Source organism: Ascaphus truei, chromosome 7, assembly GCF_040206685.1.
Source record: "Ascaphus truei isolate aAscTru1 chromosome 7, aAscTru1.hap1, whole genome shotgun sequence".
Taxonomy (NCBI): domain Eukaryota; kingdom Metazoa; phylum Chordata; class Amphibia; order Anura; family Ascaphidae; genus Ascaphus; species Ascaphus truei.
In genome coordinates, this window is record NC_134489.1 from 6,073,820 (window position 1) to 6,096,170 (window position 22,351).

The 22,351-nt window shown below is 53.1% G+C and overlaps 1 protein-coding gene across 2 annotated transcripts in view; it reads right to left on the minus strand.

Annotated features, from left to right (window-relative positions):
* The window catches only part of LOC142498662 (tyrosine-protein kinase receptor UFO-like), an 84,851-nt gene extending 77,164 nt beyond the window's left edge, over positions 1-7,687 (minus strand). For both annotated transcript variants that reach the window (XM_075606915.1, XM_075606914.1), the window contains exons 1-2: positions 7,446-7,687; positions 7,108-7,249 (exon numbers count right to left, since the gene is read on the minus strand). In XM_075606915.1, coding sequence (XP_075463030.1) covers positions 7,108-7,171 — 64 coding nt within the window. In that variant the 5' untranslated portion in view covers positions 7,172-7,249; positions 7,446-7,687. The remainder of the gene's footprint in view (positions 1-7,107; positions 7,250-7,445) is intronic.
* Positions 7,688-22,351: the final 14,664 nt, after the last annotated feature.

A 22,351-nucleotide genomic window follows, 5' to 3' on the forward strand; every position in this document is an offset into this window, starting at 1 on the left:
AAATTAAATGCCGGGGGAGGCGTGAGGGCTCTGTAACGCCCTCTTACCTGCTGTGTCAAATTACGCCACGGGGTCAAATGGCAACGCAATGTCACATGATGTCATGATGCCGTATGACATCATCAATACCAGAGAGGCGGTAAGGGAGGGGGGGAGGCGCGAGCAGGGGGGGGGGAGAGCAGATAGGGGGCACACAAAGAAAAGTTTGCGCACCCCTGCCTAGTGCATGAGCCTGCCCAGCAGTGAGTGAAGGTGTACTACAATTCGGGGGGCATTCTGGCAGTGAGTGTCTTTGTACACTTGCAGACCTATAAATAATGATGATGTGGATATAACAAAACGGAGTATTTCAGTACTTGTCTTTCCCCTGACAATGAACATGCTGAATTGGTTTCACAATGCTCAGCACGCGCTTTTCAATGTATTGCTGGCTCCTCTAACATCAAAGGGTTAACGCTAAAAAAAATGTTGCGAAAAATAATATTCTTATAATAGAAAATAATTTTAATTTATAAAAAGAATTTACAAATTGTTTAAAAATAATAAAAGTGTGTTTATGTTAAGCAGGATACTGGGTATAGAATATATTTTCCCCTACGCAGCTTACTATCTAATCAAAGGTTGTTGGAGCCTTCAAACTGCACACACAGGAACTGGGTGATCATGGAATATAAAAAGATACTGTATAATGTTCTTTATATAGTACAATGTTTCAATGTTTCTGATATAGGTGTGGGGGAGTGTAGAGATGTGTCTCCAATGTCTGTGTCAGGGGTGTGCAAACTATTCGCGCTGCGCCCCCCCCCCCCCTGCCTGATCTCCCCGGTGCTCGCGCTCACGCCCGTGCCCCCCCCCCCCTCCACTTTGCTTTCTTGTGTGCGGCGGTCATGTGACATCACGCCATGACCCTGCGATGTCATTTGACGCTGCGTTGCCATGGCGACGTGTCACACAGCCGGCTGAGTTGGTTTATACTGGCTTTGCCATTTTCAAGGCTGGGTAGGTTTTCCATATACATTTTAAGTTATGTTGGGTGTATATGGTAAAATGTATATAGTAAACCTTCCCAGCCTTGAAAATGGCAAAGCCAGTATAAAGCAACCTCACACTGATGAGACCCATTAAGGTTGAAACATGTCTGTGAGTGGTTTGACTGGCATTGCATCAAATCCCATGATGTGCTTAAAAGCTGTGTGAACAGCATTGCATTTGCTTATATGGGCTCCATGTAAATGGTCTTTCAGGCAAAAGGTGACACATTGTGCGCTCATGTGCATGTTGTTTCCCAGAATCCCTTGCTGCAGTGGAAGCCCTGTATGCTAGGTGATATGTATATTGAAGGATATATGAGAGAAAAGGACAGAAGTTCCTTGAGCGAGGAGGACAAGTCTCCATTTATGTTACCCCTACGGGGTAAAAAAAATGTTGAGGTGCGTTGTTTCCTTTGTCGCGGTGGCAGTTGGGGGGAGGGCGGGGGAGTGTGAGTAACCTTGCCAGACGGAGCTCAATGGTGAGTAAAGTCGGTGGTGGTTGGGAGTGGCGAGTGGGCAGGGCTCATTTAAACGTGAGTTGCTGGGGCCCATTCTTGATAAAGGGCCGGGCCAGACGGTACCCGGCTTTTGGGGGGGTTTCGGCCATTGGTTGGAGTACCTTTGGCCTTTAACCAATGAGCGAGCACTCTGGTAGGGGATTGGCACTTATTGGGTTAACTTATGTTTTAATAAATAGCTGCGGCTTTGTACTTCCAGACCCTGTTTGTGGACATTTATTTATGTTATGGGGTCACTGAGAATAGAGAGGGGGCGGGGGGCTTCCTCGCACTCTCCAAGGTCATGTGCCTCCAATTTCTGTGTATTCAGAGGATGTGAGAGGTATGTGTCTCCGATGTCTGTCTGTAAGGAGGAGGTGAGAGGTATGTGTCTCCAATGTCTGTCTGTAAGGAGGAGGTGAGAGGTATGTGTCTCCGATGTCTGTCTGTAAGGAGGAGGTGAGAGGTATGTGTCTCCGATGTCTGTCTGTAAGGAGGAGGGGAGAGGTATGTGTCTCCAATGTCTGTCTGTAAGGAGGAGGTGAGAGGTAGGTGTCTTCGATGTCTGACTGTAAGGAGGAGGTGAGAGGTATGTGTCTCCGATGTCTGTCTGTAAGGAGGAGGTGAGAGGTATGTGTCTCCGATGTCTGTCTGTAAGGAGGAGGAGAGAGGTATGTGTCTCCAATGTCTGTCTGTAAGGAGGAGGGGAGAGGTATGTGTCTCCAATGTCTGTCTGTAAGGAGGAGGGGAGAGGTATGTGTCTCCAATGTCTGTCTGTAAGGAGGAGGTGAGAGGTAGGTGTCTCCAATGTCTGTCTGTAAGGAGGAGGGGAGAGGTAGGTGTCTCCAATGTTTGTCTGTAAGGAGGAGGTGAGAGGTATGTGTCTCCAGTATCTGTGTATTAGGAGGAGGTGAGAGGTAGGTGTCTCCAATGTCTGTCTGTAAGGAGGAGGTGAGAGGTAGGTGTCTCCAATGTCTGTCTGTAAGGAGGAGGTGAGAGGTATGTGTCTCCAATGTCTGTCTGTAAGGAGGAGGTGAGAGGTATGTGTCTCCAATGTCTGTCTGTAAGGAGGAGGTGAGAGGTATGTGTCTCCAATGTGTGTCTGTAAGGAGGAGGTGAGAGGCATGTGTCTCCAATGTCTGTCTGTAAGGAGGAGGTGAGAGGTAGGTGTCTCCAATGTCTGTCTGTAAGGAGGAGGTGAGAGGTAGGTGTCTCCAGTATATGTGTATTAGGAGGAGGTGAGAGGTATGTGTCTCCAATATCTGTGTATTAGGAGGAGGTGAGAGGTATGTGTCTCCAATGTCTGTCTGTAAGGAGGAGGTGAGAGGTATGTGTCTCCGGTATCTATGTATTAGGAGGAGGTGAGAGGTATGTGTCTCCAATATCTGTGTATTAGGAGGAGGTGAGAGGTATGTGTCTCCAATGTCTGTCTGTAAGGAGGAGGTGAGAGGTATGTGTCTCCGGTATCTATGTATTAGGAGGAGGTGAGAGGTATGTGTCTCCAATATCTGTGTATTAGGAGGAGGTGAGAGGTATGTGTCTCCAGTATCTGTGTGTTAGGAGGAGGTGAGAGGTATGTGTCTCCAATGTCTGTCTGTATGGAGGAGGTGAGAGGTATGTGTCTCCAGTATCTGTGTATTAGGAGGAGGTGAGAGGTATGTGTGCCTGAAGTCTGTGTATTACAAGAATGCGAGAGGTATGTGTCGCCAATGTCTGTGTATTAGGAGGAGGTGAGAGGTATATGTCCTGATGTCTCTGTATTAGGAGAAGGTAGGGCTGCGCTTATAGTGCCTGGCGATGGCGACGTCGCTCCAAAACAAATGCATTGTCGCCGTCGCCAGCGCTTATAGACAGGAGCGACGTCACGACCAAAAATTTGGTAGCCGGTCAAATTTGATTTTTCACAGGCTATCGCCACATGTGACAGCCTCTGAACCAATCAATGGTAAGGTCGCTAGCGACATCGCTGCAAAGCGAAATTCTGCTTTTAACGGGTGACATCATCCGTCGCGTCGCTGTTGCGTGCACTATAAGCGTGGCATAAGAAGTCTGTTTCCCTGATGTCTGTGTGTTAGGAGGAGGTGAGACGTCTGTGTCCCTGATATGCATGTATTAGGAGGAGGTGAGAGGTATGTGTCCCTGATATGCATGTATTAGGAGGAGGTGAGAGGTATGTGTCCCTGATATGCATGTATTAGGAGGAGGGGAGAGGTATGTGTCCCTGATATGCATGTATTAGGAGGAGGGGAGAGGTATGTGTCCCTGATATGCATGTATTAGGAGGAGGGGAGAGGTATGTCTTTTCAATGTCTGTGTATTAGGAGTGGGTGAGAGGTGTTTGTCTTTGTTGTCTGAGTATTCGACGAGACACGAGGTATGTGTGCCTGATGTCTGTGTATTACAAGAATGCGAGAGGCAGATGTCCCTGTTGATGTCTATTAGAAAAATGTGAGATGTACTGTATGTGTCTCCAATGTGTGTGTATTAGAAGAAGGTGAGAGGTATCTGTCCCTGATGTCTGTGTATTAGAAGAATGCAAGGGGATAGGTGTCCCTGTCGTCTGTGTATTTAGGAGGAGATAAGAGGTCTGTGTCCCTGATTTCTGTGTATTAGTAGGGGTAACAGGTACGTGTCCCTGATGTCTGTCTATTAGGAGGAGGTAAGAGGTCTGTGTCCCTGATTTCTGTGTATTAGTAGGGGTAACAGGTATGTGTGCCTGATGTCTGTGTATTAGGAGGTGGTAAAAAGTATATTTTCCTGATATCTGTGCAATAGTTGGGGGTGAGAGATGTGTATCCGTGGTATTTCTATATTAGGAGGGGGAGAACGGTATGCAGATCCTTCAACATTTTGCACATAAAAATTAGGTAACACTGTAGTTCCTCTACTCCTGCTGGATGGAGCTACTTCCAAGCAACCTCTATGGAAGTCCCCTAACCAAGGGGAGTGCAAACGTTTGCTGCTGTGTCCCCCTGTCTTGCTTGCCCTGGTTCTCGAGCCCACCCCCTACCTTGCATTCGTGTCAAATGATGCGGCACGTAGCGTCATTTGACACCGCATTGCCATGGCGACGCGTCACACAGCCGGCTGAAGCACAGTAAGTGGAGTGTTGCAGGAGCCTCACGCGATCCCCCGGCATTTAATTTAAATGCCACCGCCCGCGCCCATGAAAAATCTCGCACCCCTGCCCTAACCTATGCAGTTTACCATGCATACAAAAACTCTCTGTTGAAAACATACAGCTGGTGTTACGCTTTGTCCATAGTAGGACGTGCTAGCCTCAGCGCTCCTCCTCCTCCCCGTCGTCGCGCTTGCAACCGAACCTTGTTTTTATTGCGAAGCGCTGCTCTCCCTGTAGCTCATGTGCCTAGCCGTCCTAGTGTTTGCTTCAGCGCGAACTACGTAGCTTGCACTATGGACGAAGCATTACAGAACTCAAAAACATGCAGTGTACAAGATATTTAGGGGGGGGGGGGGATATTTGTCACTGATGTCTGTGTATTGGGAGGAGTTGAGAGGTATATGTTACTGATGTCTGTGTATTGGGAGGATTTGGGAGGTATATGTTACTGATGTCTGTGTATTGGGAGGATTTGGGAGGTATATGTTACTAATGTCTGTGTATTGGGAGGATTTCGGAGGTATATGTTACTGATGTCTGTGTATTGGGAGGAGTTGGGAGGTATATGTTACTGATGTCTGTGTATTGGGAGGATTTGGGAGGTATATGTTACTGATGTCTGTGTATTGGCAGGATTTGGCAGGTATATGTTACTGATGTCTGTGTATTGGGAGGAGTTGGGAGGAATATGTTACTGATGTCTGTGTATTGGGAGGAGTTGAGAGGTATATGTTACTGATGTGTGTGTATTGGGAGGAGTGGGGAGGTATATGTTACTGATGTCTGTGTATTGGGAGGATTTGGGAGGTATATGTTACTGATGTCTGTGTATTGGGAGGATTTGGGAGGTATATGTTACTGATGTCTGTGTATTGGGAGGAGTTGGGAGGTATATGTTACTGATGTCTGTGTATTGGGAGGATTTGGGAGGTATATGTTACTGATGTCTGTGTATTGGGAGGAGTTGGGAGGTATATGTTACTGATGTCTGTGTATTGGGAGGATTTGGGAGGTATATGTTACTGATGTCTGTGTATTGGCAGGATTTGGCAGGTAAATGTTACTGATGTCTGTGTATTGGGAGGAGTTGGGAGGTATATGTTACTGATGTCTGTGTATTGGGAGGATTTGGGAGGTATATGTTACTGATGTCTGTGTATTGGGAGGAGTTGGGAGGTATATGTTACTGATGTCTATTAGGAGTGGAGAAGTATGTAACAGAAAAAAACAAAACAACTTTATTTCATGTAGCGCATAGGAATGTTTACAGACAAAGACCCTGCCCAGATGAGCTTACGATCTATATTTTTGGTGACTGAGGCAGATGGAGATAAAGGGGCCTATGCAGAGAGCAGCGAATTTTAAAATTGGCGAATTTATTAAAAAGTAGCTTTTTTGGAGAGTTTTATTCTCCATATGCAGAAAAGTGCGAATTCTGCTATGTTTAACATGGATGCGTGTGGCGAGTTTAAATTGGCGAGATGCGCGCTTCAGAAACGTGTAAAAACAAATTCGCGCCTTTTTTTTCCCCTTTGCAATGGCCGCGAGCGGCAGCTTCTTGCCAGTTTTTTCTGGCGAGGCAAAAAGGAGACAATCGCGCCATTTTACTGGCGCGAACAGCCGCTAGATGCCGTTCGCGCCTCTCTGCATACGGATATTTTTAAAACTGCCGAGATTGAGGTTCTCGCCAGCCGCGAGGTGAGTTTTACAAATAGAAAAGAAAAATTGGCGCGTTTTTCGGAACTCGCCATTTTCTGCTGCTTTCTGCGCGATTTTCTCCAAAAAATGGCGAATTTCGAAATAGCGCTGCTCTCTGCATAGGCCCCAAAGTGACTTATTTAAGATCACAAGGAGCTAACACCAGGAATTGAACCAGGGTCTTCACTCACTAACCCACCTCTGCTCTCTCATGTTCCTCATGTCTGTGTATTAGGAGGAGGGGGTTAGGGATAGTATGTGTCCCTAATGTCTATGTATCATGAGGGATGAGAGGGATGTATCCATGATACTTAAGTGATTTGGATACAATAAATTAGATTGTAAGCTAAGCTCCCTGGGGCATGGTCTTTTTTAGCCTTATGTTGCCATTTAACGGTTGCACTTATTCCGATTGTTTATAATGTATATTGTTTACCTCCTATAAATGTTGTAAAGTGCTGAGTACAGGGTTGGGGCTATACTAACAAAATTATACATACATAATGTCTGTGTATTAGGAGGGGGTGAGAGGTTTGTGTCTCTGCTATCTGTATATTAGGAAGCGGGGAGAGGTATATGTATCTGTATATTAGGAGGTTCTGCGAGATATGTGTCCCTGATGTCTCAAGGTTACAAGTGCATGTTATCAGTGCCTAGTTTCAGACTGTACCCTGCCCCTTTCATACTGTCTCTCTCTATCTCTCTCTGTCTCACCACAGATAAACAACAAACAATAGCTTCGAGCAGCCTTTGTACTCACCAGTCTGTGCAGAGGCACCTAGTAAGGTTCCCAGCAACAGGAGCAGCACAGGCATCTGTCCCATCCTGGTGACAAGGCAAAGTCCCCACTGAATTCCCAAACAGAGAAATCTGTGCGGCTAACTCCTCATCTGAAGTGAGAGCTGAATAAAGCAGAGGAAGCAGAAATCAAACACAGCAAAACTCCGGTTCCTAAACCTCAACGCATTGACACCCCAGATACAAAAATATGTGCGTCCCCAAAACACAGAGACACAGGGAAAAAAGTGCGTAATCCTCAGAATAGGGGAAAACAAAGTATAAAAAACTAAAATAGTTTATTAAAACAAAAAAACTCACTTTTTACAGTCACGAAAAAAGTTTGAAAAGTGACATTTCTTTTCACGTCTTCCCAAAGTCCTGTTAGTCTTGAAGTGGGTGAAATGTAGAGCCCCTATAAAAGTCGATACTATAAAGAATGAAAAGTGGTGAGTGTGAGAACAGTCTTGTAAGTGTATGAGGCTGGGGTAGAGTGAGGGATCCTTCCTCTCTCCCTTGCTCTGACTCACACACACTCACACCCACCCACTCTTCACATTGTACAATAGGAGAGGATGGAATAACTCCTTCGTAGCTCTTCCTACTTTCAGTGTAGGGAGGAGCGTTCCTTGCAGCTGCTGAAGAGTTAAATAAAAGCGAGAGATAGGGGAGGGGAGGAGAGAGAGAGACAGGGGTACATTACATTGGTAGCCTCTCTGGCAAAGCAGCGGTTACAGGTTTAATTTTACAAGCAGACACATCCTAAGGCTGCGCTTACAGTATAGTGCAGGTGACAGCGATGTCGCGTCAAAACAAATGCATTGCCGCCGTTGCGTGCGTTTATAGTAAGCGCGGCGATGCGACGGAGTGACGGCTTGGTCACGATCGCTGGAAGTCATCTCAATTTGATTTTTCCAGCGACCGCAGCGTGACGTCACCGTCGCCGGCACTATAAGCGCAGCCTAAGGGTGAAAGCACTCAGCTGCTCATCACCTTTTATACTACTCAATTACAATGTAAGGGGCATGTTGTAAATAACTCAACACTGTAGCTAATCCTTTAAAGCAGGTATCAAGAAGTCTGTATATATATATATGTATAATCAAAAAATAAATAGATGATACCGTTCTGTGGCTAACGAAATGCTTTTATTTGTGCAAGCTTTCGAGATACACTGATCTCTTCTTCCGGCGATGTTACAATGAATGAAGCAAGCTGATACCTCTACATGAAAATATGGAAGGGCTAACACGGTACTGATACCTCTACATGTATATATGTATATATATATATATATATATATATATATATATATATATATATATATATATATATATATATATATATACATATATGTATATAGACACACAAAAAAGACTAACAAGATCCCTTATAACAGCACTCAAAATATGCCTAAAGTAACATATGAGAATCAAACACAAAAAAACGGGAACCAAAGTAAAATTGAAGAAAGGTCTATGATTTTAATACAGTAGCAGTAGAAAACACTAACATTTAAACCATACAAACACTGATGGCAGTGCCCTGAAATGTGCCAGATCACTCCGGGGTGAAGCCCACCTTAAGGGCGAAACGCATCGAGTGTCCCTGATGGCAGGACCCCCCCTGACTTATGTTGCTAGTGATTATTTTTTTGGTGTATTTCCTGGACATTTGACTTCTCATTGAGACTCTAGATGGAATTACTCCTCTCCTGGGCTCTATAAGGACTGGGCTCTATAAGGACTGGGCTCTATAAAGACTGGGCTCTATAAGGACTGGGCTCTATAAGGACTGGGCTCTATAAGGACTGGGCTCTATAAAGACTGGGCTCTATAAGGACTGGGCTCTATAAGGACTGGGCTCTATAAGGACTGGGCTCTATAAGGACTGGGCTCTATAAAGACTGGGCTCTATAAAGACTGGGCTCTATAAAGACTGGGCTCTATAAGGACTGAAACATGGGTGTCTACAGATGAGTATTCTTTTGTCAATTACAGGACTTTTCAACAGCACAGGCTTTTTCATATGCTTTTTAGCACCAACATAGATGCCGAGCTGGGCAGCAGACTTACTCATATCTGTCTCCCGTATTGCTCCTTGCCATAGTGCTTGTTGACACCTCAGCATGCTTTAGTGTTTCATTTTTTGGACTATCTCATACAGGGTTAGAGTGTTATATTTATTTTCCCTTTTCCTCCCCTGTTACCCCCCTTGGTTGTTATTTTTTATGTGTGCTGTTTTACTAGCACTCATAAGTTTATTTCAATAGGGGGTGGGAGGGGGAAGGGGGGTGGGAGGGGGGTGGGAGGGGGAGGGGAAGGGGGAGAAGGGAGGGGAAGGGGGAGAAGGGAGGGGAAGGGGGAGAAGGGAGGGGAAGGGGGGGGAGAAGGGAGGGGAAGGGGGAGGGGAAGGGGCGGGGAAGAGGGGGGAGGGAGGAGGGGCGGACGGGGGAGGGAAAGGGGAGGAGGGGGGAGGGAAAGGGGAGGAGGGGGGAGGGAAAGGGGAGGAGGGGGGAGGGAAAGGGGAGGGAAAGGGGAGGAGGGGGAGGGAAAGGGGAGGAGGGGGGAGGAAAGGGGAGGAGGGGGGAGGAAAGGGGAGGAGGGGGGAGGGAAAGGGGAGGAGGGGGGAGGGAAAGGGGAGGAGGGGGGAGGGAAAGGGGAGGAGGGGGGAGGGAAAGGGGAGGGAAAGGGGAGGAGGGGGGAGGGAAAGGGGAGGAGGGGGGAGGGAAAGGCGAGGGGGGGGGGGGAAGGGGGAGAGGAAAGGGGGGGGGGAAAGGGGGGAGGAAGGGGGGGGAGGAAAGGGGGGGGAGGAAAGGGGGGGAGGAAAGGGGGGGGAAGGGGGGAGGAAAGGGGGGGGAAGGGGGGAGGAAAGGGGGGGGAAGGGGGGAGGAAAGGGGGGGGGGAAGGGGGGAGGAAAGGGGGGGGGGAAAGGGGGGGGGAAAGGGGGGGGAAAGGGGGCGGGAAAGGGGGGGGAAAGGGGGGGGGAAAGGGGGGGGAAAGGGGGGGAGGAAGGGGGGGGAAAGGGGGGGAGGAAAGGGGGGGAAAGGGGGGGGAGGAAAGGGGGGGGGAAAGGGGGGAGGAAAGGGGGGGGAAAGGGGGGAGGAAAGGGGGGGAAAGGGGGGAGGAAAGGGGGGGGAAAGGGGGGAGGAAAGGGGGGGGAAAGGGGGGGAGGAAAAGGGGGGGGGAAAGGGGGGGGGAAAGGGGGGGGGAAAGGGGGGGGAGGAAAGGGGGGGGGAGGAAGGGGGGGGGAGGAAAGGGGGGGGGAGGAAAGGGGGGAGGAAAGGGGGGGGGAGGAAAGGGGGGGGGAAAGGAGGGGGGGGGAAAGGGGGGGAGGAGGGGGGGGGAAAGGGGGGGGGGAAAGGGGGGGGGGAAAGGGGGGGGGGAAAGGGGGGGGGGAAAGGGGGGGGGAGGAAAGGGGGGGGAGGAAAGGGGGGGAGGAAAGGGGAGCGGAGGGGGGGAGGAAAGGGGAGCGGAGGGGGGGAGGAAAGGTGAGGAAAGGAGGGGGGGGTGGGGGGGGGGGGGGAGAAAGGAGGGCGGGGGGGGGGGGGGAGAAAGGAGGGCGGGGGGGGGGGGAGAAAGGAGGGCGGGGGGGGAGAAAGGAGGGCGGGGGGGGAGAAAGGAGGGCGGGGGGGGGAGAAAGGAGGGCGGGGGGGGGAGAAAGGAGGGTGGGGGGGGGAGAAAGGAGGGTGGGGGGGGGGAGAAAGGAGGGCGGGGGGGGGAGAAAGGAGGGCGGGGGGGAGAAAGGAGGGCGGGGGGGGGAGAAAGGAGGGCGGGGGGGGAGAAAGGAGGGCGGGGGGGGGAGAAAGGAGGGCGGGGGGGGGAGAAAGGAGGGCGGGGGGGGGAGAAATGAGGGCGGGGGGGGAGAAAGGAGGGCGGGGGGGGAGAAAGGAGGGCGGGGGGGGAGAAAGGAGGGCGGGGGGGGAGAAAGGGGAGCGGAGGGCGGGGGGGGGAGAAAGGGGAGCGGAGGGCGGGGGGGGAGAAAGGGGAGCGGAGGGCGGGGGGGGAGAAAGGGGAGCGGAGGGCGGGGGGGGAGAAAGGGGAGCGGAGGGCGGGGGGGGGGGAGAAAGGATAGCGGAGGGCGGGGGGGGAGAAAGGGGAGCGGAGGGCGGGGGGGGGGAGAAAGGGGAGCGGAGGGCGGGGGGGGGGAGAAAGGGGAGCGGAGGGCAGGGGGGGAGAAAGGGGAGCGGAGGGCGGGGGGGGAGAAAGGGGAGCGGAGGGCGGGGGGGGGAGAAAGGGGAGCGGAGGGCGGGGGGGGGAGAAAGGGGAGCGGAGGGCGGGGGGGGGAGAAAGGGGAGCGGAGGGCGGGGGGGGAGAAAGGGGAGCGGAGGGCGGGGGGGGAGAAAGGGGAGCGGAGGGCGGGGGGGGGGAAAGGGGAGCAGAGGGCGGGGGGGGGAAAGGGGAGCAGAGGGCGGGGGGAGAATGGGGAGCGGGGGGGAGAAAGGGGAGCGGAGGGCGGGGGGGGGAGAAAGGGGAGCGGAGGGCGGGGGGGAGAAAGGGGAGCGGAGGGCGGGGGGAGAAAGGGGAGCGGAGGGCAGGGGGGAGAAAGGGGAGCGGAGGGCGGGGGGGAGAAAGGGGAGCGGAGGGCGGGGGGGAGAAAGGGGAGCGGAGGGCGGGGGGGAGAAAGGGGAGCGGAGGGCGGGGGGGAGAAAGGGGAGCGGAGGGCGGGGGGGAGAAAGGGGAGCGGCGGGGGGAGAAAGGGGAGCGGGGGGGGGGAGAAAGGGGAGCGGGGGGGGGGAGAAAGGGGAGCGGGGGGGGGGAGAAAGGGGAGCGGGGGGGGGGAGAAAGGGGAGCGGGGGGGGGGAGAAAGGGGTGCGGGGGGGGGGAGAAAGGGGAGCGGGGGGGGGAGAAAGGGGAGCGGGGGGGGAGAAAGGGGAGCGGGGGGGGGGAGAAAGGGGAGCGGGGGGGGGAGAAAGGGGAGCGGGGGGGGAGAAAGGGGAGCGGGGGGGGGGAGAAAGGGGAGCGGGGGGGGGAGAAAGGGGAGCGGGGGGGGAGAAAGGGGAGCGGGGGGGGGGGGGGAGAAAGGGGAGCGGGGGGGGGGGAGAAAGGGGAGTGGGGGGGAGAAAGGGGAGCGGGGGGAGAAAGGGGAGCGGGGGGAGAAAGGGGAGTGGGGGGGGAGAAAGGGGAGTGGGGGGGGAGAAAGGGGAGTGGGGGGGGAGAAAGAGGAGTGGGGGGGGGAGAAAGGGGAGTGGGGGGGGAGAAAGAGGAGTGGGGGGGGAGAAAGGGGAGTGGGGGGGGAGAAAGGGGAGTGGGGGGGGGGAGAAAGGGGAGTGGGGGGGGGGAGAAAGAGGAGTGGGGGGGGGAGAAAGGGGAGTGGGGGGGGGAGAAAGGGGAGTGGGGGGGGGAGAAAGGGGAGTGGGGGGGGAGAAAGGGGAGTGGGGGGGGGAGAAAGGGGAGTGGGGGGGGGAGAAAGAGGAGTGGGGGGGGAGAAAGGGGAGTGGGGGGGGGAGAAAGGGGAGTGGGGGGGGAGAAAGGGGAGTGGGGGGGGGAGAAAGGGGAGTGGGGGGGGGGAGAAAGGGGAGTGGGGGGGGAGAAAGGGGAGTGGGGGGGGAGAAAGGGGAGTGGGGGGGAGAAAGAGGAGTGGGGGGGGAGAAAGGGGAGTGGGGGGGGAGAAAGGGGAGTGGGGGGGGGAGAAAGGGGAGTGGGGGGGGGAGAAAGGGGAGTGGGGGGGGAGAAAGGGGAGTGGGGGGGAGAAAGGGGAGTGGGGGGGGAGAAAGGGGAGTGGGGGGGGGAGAAAAGGGAGTGGGGGGGGGAGAAAGGGGAGTGGGGGGGGGAGAAAGGGGAGTGGGGGGGGGAGAAAGGGGAGTGGGGGGGGAGAAAGGGGAGTGGGGGGGAAAAAGGGGAGTGGGGGGGGGAGAAAGGGGAGTGGGGGGGGGGGAGAAAGGGGAGTGGGGGAGGGGGGTGGAGAGCAGTGGGCATATGTATTGTCATAATTTATGTATGTGCATGCCCCCCCCTCCGGGCGTCCGTCCCCCCCCCCCTCCGGGCGTCCGTCCCCCCGCTGGTTCGGCGGGTGGTCGCTCCCTCATTCCCCGTGACTCGCCCCCCCCCCCCGTTCCCCGTGACTCGCGCTCCCCCCCCCCCCGGCGCCCGCTTGGTCCCCCGATGTGCTGCCCGGCTGAGTGAGGCGTGCAGGCGGCGGCAGGAAGCACCCTGTGTGGGACTGTGTGGGCCTGCAGCTTCGCGCCTGAAATAGGAGAGTTACTGGCGCTATAAGCTGAGGCGGGACGCGCAGTGCTGTGACTTACCTGAGGGGGAGGTAGCGCCGGGGAGGTAAGGGAGCGGCTGGGGTAGGAGGGCCGCGCTTCCCTTCGTCTGGAGCCGGTGCAGGGCGGCACACGTGATGGGGGGGGCGGACAGAGGGGGGGGGTGTGTGTGTGTGTCCTGTCTGTATATGTGTGTGTGTGTCCTGTCTGTCTATCTGTGTCCTGTCTGTGTATCTCAGTGTGTGTGTGTATCTTTGAGTGTGTCTCAGTGTCCTGCCTGTGTGTGTCACCATGTGTGTGTGTGTGTATCTCTGTGTGAGTGTATGTGTGTGTCCGGCCAATGAGAGGTGTGCGGGGGCGGGCCAAGGGAGCCAATGAGATTGCCGCTAGGGACACAGGGAGGGACACAGGGAGACACATACAATCACGGACACATAGAACACTTTCACAAATAAATATATATATATAAACCATAATACTGAGTTAAGTTATGGTGAGTAAAAAAAGTGACAAAAACCCTCCACAGGAAAGCAAATATGCAAATATAACTGTATGCTCATCTGCATGTCTTAGGCAGGTCTGCAACCCCGCCTTTCCCCATTATCACCCAGCATACAGCACTTCCACTGCAGCAAGGGATTCTGGGAAATGACATGCAAATGAGCACACAGTGTCACTTTTTGCCTCAATAACCATTTTTAACATGGTTCCCTATAGGCATATATATATATATATATATATATATATATATATATATATATATATATATATCATACAGAACACCTACAAGCTCAAATTGAACCCCCAAAATACCCACAACATATATATAAGCATATAAGTTTCACAGAGGAGTGCTACTGAGCATGGCAATATATATTTAAAACCAGAGACATAACATAAAACACAGACAAAGCTCAGTGCACATCCAGAAAAACTTATATACGGTACAGTGCCTAAATATACATGTATAAATAACTAATAAATAAAATGAATAAATAAAATGGTCTTTTAGTTTAACATTTTGGCCAAATTGTTGTAAGCCCTTGAGCCAAACTTCACGGCAGACCACGTTTCAAGGGTCCCTACACTAATATAAATTCTTAATAACCTGTGCATTGCCAGGAAGAATGATTTATAATAAATCTGTCAATATAAGTTGCAAAAGTTCTAAGTCTGATTGAAGCTTTTATTAACCTGTACATTACCAGGAAAAGCACTCTGTAATAGATTTGTCACAATCACACTGCATGCAGGCAAGTTCCCCTGATAGTTGGAGATGCCATGGAGTGAGCTTTTATATATATATATATATATATATATATATATATATATATATATATATATATATATATATATATATATATATATATATATATATATATGTAGCCATGTGTAAAATTGGTGTACATATCTCTTTCTCATGCTGGCAGTAAACCTGGTAAGTATGCAGGAATGCCAGTAGTTATCATGGAGGTTTGCCCTCACACCCTGGTGAGGTGTCATATGTCCCATAGGAAGTAACAACATGCTGGTGTCCACGGTTAGTGACATCAGAGATGTGCCTGTTCCTAGGTGATATAAGACACAGCACTGTCTAAAGTTAGTTCAGTTCCTGTTGTTGGCTGCCTCTGTTCAGTAAGAGGCACATGGAGGTCTGCAACATTGTTGCAGTAGTCTGATGCAGAGCTGTGAGTCTGGCAGCACAAGGCAGACAGAGAAGCTGGTGAATCTCCCTTAGGGGAGAGGTGGAAGCAACTCCATTAGAAACGGAGGAACCTTTCAGAGGGAAGCAGCTGAACAATGGAGGGCTGATTACACCCCATTGTGGAGGGCAGCTGGCCCACCGTGCAATAAAGATGTTGCTGATAAAAGAAACCCTTGTGTGTAAGTGTGGAGTGATTACACAGGGGGCTGCACCACAGAGGAGTTCCTCGTCAGACTCATCCCCAAGCGGACGACGGGATCCTGATGAGGTGGAGGCGCTGCACTGGATCTAGGTAGGACTCAGCACACTACCTCAGCTGCCTGTCTGGGTTGGCAAATCCCCACACACCATCATGCGGGAGACTCAGGAGTCCTGTAGCCAACAGGTGCACCACCAGACACTACACCGTAATGGGGACTGGTTAGACCACAGGGGCCAATATGAGATTGGGGGGGTCAGGCCAGGTCAGAAAACCCGTTACATTTGGTGGCGCTGCTGAGATAAGTAGACCTGTCAACAGGACAGGCTTTTGCTAGGCACACTGGGAAACAGGGAGAAGTGTCTGCTGCCACTTTGTGCTGCGTTGGGACGGACCTAGGGGCAGTCGGGGGGGGGGGGGCTGATGGCGTATGTCAGTTCTCAGGGACGACCTAGGGGCCTGAAAGGAGTTGGGGGTTTGGAGCCGGGCTATAGCTGTCCTAGTCACCTTGAGGTAGTGCTAGTTGGTAGGATGCCAGAAGGGATAGCCTTTTAACGTGGTCAGGAATCCTGGAGAGGGTCTGAGCTAGGCTAACCAAGACAGGTAGACGCCCCAAGTACTGCATGGGAGCCCCAGAGTACTCTAGCCCATTCCAGACCTCTTACCGTAGGGAGCACAGACTGGGAGGAAGGAGATACAGCAGACACTGAGAGAGTGAGCCTAGCCTGAGGTAGTACATACATGAGTCCAGCCTACATTAGGTACACAAGGTGGTGCATCAGGGCAATCTTTATTGACCGGTATGGCAGCTGCCCCGCAGAGAGGAGCTCCATATACAATCAGAACAAACACCGCAACGCAAGATGGCGACGGCGTTGGAGTCAGTAGTAATGCTCAATCAGTCCGTTGTGTGTAAAGAGGACAGGGGACAATTGATGAAGCGGTACTACAGTCTTCGTCAGAAAGACGGAGAGGAGCTATCTGAGTTCCTCCTGCGGATTGGAGCAGTCTTGTGGGAGATGCGGAGAAGGGATCATATTACGGCCACCGAAGTGGATGTGTTCTGTTGTGATCAATTTCTGAGAGGAGCGATACCTGACCATCCTGTTGTGGTCATGATGAGGTGCTCTTGGATGCGGGGTGACCCCCTTTCCTGGAAGTGGCTAGTGGAGAAGATAGAGAAACACGAAGTTACAGCTGCTGCTAATATGGATAGCAGAGCGACCCAAAATGGCGGTTCCCGCTTCCCTGGGAGACCGTGTGGGCCAGTTGCAGGAAATTCTGCAAATGCTAAAATTGCAGAAAGTTGGCCGGGATTGGCGCCAAAGAGAAAACCACACCCTGCGGGGAGGTATGGCGCGAAAGCTGTAGCCGCGCCCTCAAAGACTGTGACGGACTCAGAGCCAATTAGGGGCCATGACGTGAAAGAGTGTGCCGCCCCTCCTTTAAATTCCACCAGGGGGAGCGAGTTTTGAGCAGTCATCAGCCATTTCTGTTCACCAGGAGGAGGAGCCGGGACTCTATATCACTATGAGTCCTGCTGAAGTTCAGGCTGTCTTCAGGGAGAAGTTACTTAGTGCCTCCCATGACCAACACCCAGCTGTGGTGATGCCCCAGCCGGCAGACCACACCAGTGAAGCTGGAGATAAGGAATCACCTGCCCCGTTATCTATGGAACAGGAGAGACCACTGTGCAAAGTGTCTCCCGTAACCAGCACAACAAAGAGCGAGATAGACATTGGGGTATATCCCTATTTATTGCCAGGAGGCTCCCTGGTAGTCAAGGCGGGAGCGGACACAGCCATGCTGACGGCTGAAGGCCCGCGTGCGGCCTGCACCGAACCAGTTGATCCCGGAGAATGGGGATCGCTCCTAATGATCGCAACGGAGCCTAGAGAGAAAGGGGTCTACAACCGCGGTGAGAACCCGGAACCTCACTGTCGGTCCCCTGTGGAAGTGCCACTACTAGCGTCGGAGTCTGCTATATCGGATGAGGAGCAGGCAAGCCCGACATCAGTGGTGATGCGCCTACCGGTGGACCACTACAGCGGTGCTGCAAAAGAACCATCACTTACCTGTGTCGCAGCGGAGCGGAGTCTCGAGGTGCCGAGATCGCCTGTGCGGAGACAACCGGAGCGGCGGAGTCCCACGGCCGTGGTGACTTACAGCGCGGAAGGAGGAGAAGATCCCATCCCGACCCGACGGAGCGGTGAGATACATCCTTACCCTCCCCAGGCGCCGGTGGTGGCAACGGCGGAGGAAGGCCTAGCCCAGCCCCGAGCGGAGCGGAGAGCAGAACCATCACTTCCGGCGGCGGATGTCGTTGTGGAGGAAGAGATCCCGCATGGGGATCCATCGCAAGATGGCGGAGTATCCGGTTCCGGTGATGACGTCACTTCCGGCGGAGGTAGAGGAACGACCAGAAAGAGAACCACAACGCCTCGGCGATCGGGCAGTGCTTCCCGATCACCTGTGTCAACAACGAGCTGGCAGGCTGCGAGGAGAGCTGAGACGGGTGAGGCCCAACCAGCGGCACGTCCGCACAATTATACGGGACTATCCGAAGGCAGAGAGCGGGTCGGAACCCCGCGGATGCCCATTTCCTGTCCCTATGCCCAACCACATGCCCTAGCTAAAGCCCCTGTCCCTGTCACCTTTTCCTGTGGGTCCACATCCAGTTTGGGAGTGTCGGGAAGGTCCCAGGGAATCGGTGAGGAACGGACTGGGGAGAGACTGAACAGCTATGCCTCTGATGGTGGGTCGAGGGGTGGAGGGCGGTTGGGAAAAGTATCCGAGTCCCGATGGGTACCTAGTGTGGCCGTAGTTAAGTCTCAGGATAGCTCCAAACAAGAGAGGTGGTCTAGGCCTCTTTCATCAAGGACCTCTGGGGTATCTTCTTGGGGGGATACAGAAGAGGGGGACTCACTAGAGTGGGGGTCTGAGGAACGTAAGGAGACCCGATGGTGGGCGGTGGGGGAATTTACACCGGCCCAGAGGAAGAGGAAGATGCAGGAACGATGGTTTCAGATATGTCAGCATAATATAGAGCCTATGGGGCCTGGGATATTATCTGACCCCGTGGACACAGACGAGCCCCTGTCATGGGTGTTGCCAGGGAGGGCAGGGAACGCAGAGCTGACTAGGAGCAGCCGAGCCGAGAGGGCTATTATAGCCAAGTACAAACACTCGCATGGCCTGGAATACCCATACGTCCCTGAGCCCCTCATGGAGGGAGAAATTGAGTTTAAGATGGGTTCCACTGATGAGGATAGGGAATATGGCACTGATGAGGAGGAAGGATCAGGGGAAGAAGATTGGGATCCTGGCGGGTTATATGAGAAGTGTCACCCAGAGGGTTACAGCATTGCTGCTCTAAGCCCAGTGGACCATGCTGTGTGCAAGCCTCCGTAAGAGGGTATGGTAGTACCAGTAATGGATACTCCAGCAGGGAGTAATCCTGGTTGTTATACATCATCTACGTTAGGATGTATCTGTTATGTTTGTGATGAAAAGATATGTACTGTAATGTGTGTTGTTATGTTTTGCAGTGCTACCTGAAGGAAGGTTCCGCAAATTTAGATCCCAGCCGGGACGTTGGGTTCCACCAGGGAGAGAATGTAGCCATGTATAAAATTGGTGTACATATCTCTTTCTCATGCTGGCAGTAAACCTGGTAAGTATGCAGGAATGCCAGTAGTTATCATGGAGGTTTGCCCTCACACCCTGGTGAGGTGTCATATGTCCCATAGGAAGTGACAACATGCTGGTGTCCACGGTTAGAGATGTGCCTGTTCCTAGGTGATATAAGACACAGCACTGTCTAAAGTTAGTTCAGTTCCTGTTGTTGGCTGCCTCTGTTCAGTAAGAGGCACATGGAGGTCTGCAACATTGTTGCAGTAGTCTGATGCAGAGCTGTGAGTCTGGCAGCACAAGGCAGACAGAGAAGCTGGTGAATCTCCCTTAGGGGAGAGGTGGAAGCAACTCCATTAGAAACGGAGGAACCTTTCAGAGGGAAGCAGCTGAACAATGGAGGGTTGATTACACCCCATTGTGGAGGGCAGCTGGCCCACCGTGCAATAAAGATGTTGCTGATAAAAGAAACCCTTGTGTGTAAGTGTGGAGTGATTACACAGGGGGCTGCACCACAGAGGAGTTCCTCGTCAGACTCATCCCCAAGCGGACGACGGGATCCTGATGAGGTGGAGGCGCTGCACTGGATCTAGGTAGGACTCAGCACACTACCTCAGCTGCCTGTCTGGGTTGGCAAATCCCCACACACCATCATGCGGGAGACTCAGGAGTCCTGTAGCCAACAGGTGCACCACCAGACACTACACCGTAATGGGGACTGGTTAGACCACAGGGGCCAATATGAGATTGGGGGGGTCAGGCCAGGTCAGAAAACCCGTTACATATATATACAGGTAAACCCCGTTATAACGCGCCTCGTTATAACGCGATTCGGTTATAACGCGGTTTTCCCGTGGCTCCCGGGTTTTAATTTTTTGCACACTGCACACACTGCACACACTCTCACTGCACACACTCTGCTCACTGCACACACACTGCTCACACTGACACACACTGCACACTGCACATTGCTCACACTGCACACACACTGCTCATTGCTCACACTGCACACTGCACACACACTGCTCACACTGCCACACACTGCACACACACTGCTCATTGCTCACACTGCACACACACTGTTCATTGCTCACACTGCACACACTGCACACTGCACACACACTGCTCATTGCTCACACTGCACACACACTGCTCATTGCTCACACTGCTCATTGCTCACACTGCACACACACTGCTCATTGCTCACACTGCACACACTGACACACTGCTCATTGCTCACACACACACACACACACACACACACACACACACACACACACACACACACACACACACACACACACACACACACACACACCCTCCCAATACACATATACATAAATCAGCCTTACCTTGGGGATGATTGGTGAGGCCTGTGGCTGCAAGGGGGGGGGGCGCTGCGTGCCGGTGGGGGTGATGGCTGCGGGGGCTGGTGGGATGGCCCGGTGCAGCGCGGGGGGGCAGGTAGGTGGGGGTAGGTTGGCGGTACGCCCCGGGGCGGGGGGTGGGACGTCATTGTGCTGTGGGGAGGTGGCGGGGCCCTGCGCTGTGCTGCGGCGGAGTGGCAGGACGACCCTGCGCTACGGCGGGGCGAGGGGGCCCGGTCCTGCGAGGGGGGGTGATGGTGCTGGGGCAGGTGACGGTGCTGGGGATGGGGGGGTTGGTGCTGCGGGGGTCCAGGCGGCTGATTACAGCTGTTCCCCGGGCCTCCCTCTCGCGCCGGAGCTGATGACTTCCGGCAGACCTGTCGATAGGTGCCGGTGCAGTTTTTTTTATTTTAACATATACTGTACTGTATTAAATTAACGGGCACGGCCCTTTGCCCTGGGAGGGAGAGGGAAGGGGCTGGGAGGGAGAGGGAGGGGGCTGGGAGGGAGAGGGAGGGAGGAGGCATGTGGCCCGCATGTAGAGCTTCCGGACACCTCTTCTTTCCTTCCCTCCTCACTCCCTCCCGAACAGGCGCACGGCGGCCATTTTTTTAAAAATTAGCGCGACCCCGTTACTAACGCGGTGGTCTCGGGGTGGACCCCGAGGACCGCGTTATAACAGGGTTTACCTGTATATATATATAGCCCTTTTCCCCGTGACTACGCACAGTAGTCTGCATACCTGTCTGGCGTGCAGGAGGCCTGATCCTCCGCCACTGGGAGCCTGGGGTGATCGCGTTCTCTCTGGTGACAGCGCATCCACCTGAGAGGGTACCTAGCGCAACAGGATAACCCCTCAAAGGAACCAATACAATGTGTATAAAAATACGCACACAAGTATATACTGATTTACTATACCACACATATCAACACAATACACAGTACAATACAATACCAGTCAATGCCCAACAAGGCAACAAATACCCACACCATACGCCACCCCAGGGGAACTCCCAAAGTATTGAGGTGCCCTGGGCACCTAACCACCCAGGTGTCCACAAGGTCAGGCCCACCCAACAACTGTGTGTGGAGTAGCGCTACCCAGTCTATGGCATTGGTGCACATGGGTACCTTTAGGCCAGACCAGGCTTACTTAGATGGTAATCCGTCAGTCCGCACTGTGATCCCCCGACGTGGTCTACCGGATCCTCTTTATCCGCCAAGCGTCCATCTCTGGAAGGATCTACTGCTGGAGTGTGTCCATGTAAATGTCTATTAGGGGGGCCTGTGGCCTAGTCTCAGACTGTAGGCTGCAGATCATGGCTCTGTCCACTAGTACAGGAACACTAAAGAGCACACTAAAGGGGCCTTCCCTATGCGCACTCTGCCACTACTGTGAGTCAGGACTAGCTGGGGCCTATAGGGGAGATCTGGCTTAGTCTCAGGGCCACTAGCACCTGAGACACTACCTCTCTCCTTGGCGTCCTGCTAACAACTGAAGTGCAGCTCTGCTTCGCGCCAAACTGCTCCCTGTGCCTGCCGTGAATCCTCCAGCCCTATTGGCTGTATTGCCCCATTTCTGAGCAGCACCTGAGGCTGTTGGGACTCGTAGTCCTACGTGAAGCCTCTCCTAAGATGGACGCTGCTTGCAGTTGTACTGTGCATGCACAAGGCACTCAATGCACATGCGCGACACTAAGATGGGGGCGCCCTGAATACTCGGGCCACTGAGGAGCTCCGGAGCTCCCCCGGTCAGCCTGCAGCTTACCTGGAGCAAGTCCTGTGTCCAGCCGGGTCCGCCTGCAATTCCAGCAGCACCGAACTCCTCTGCAGCCATCCCCTACCCCACGGACTAGGAGGTAAAGGGGACCTGGCTACATCCTCCCATTACATATACTTTACATTCTAAATTATAGCATCCTTTTTAAGCTTGTTATTCATTCTGCCTACCCGACCGCTCCCAGTTGAAGGCATCTCGCCGAAACGCGTAGGAGTGGGTGCTGTAGGCAGAATCCCCTGGTTTGTCCCCTCTCTGGGACACGTAAATATACCTTGAGCTGCTGCTCTATGCATTTTTCTGACGCTGCTTGTTATGCGTGGTAGGAGAGTGCTATATTTATT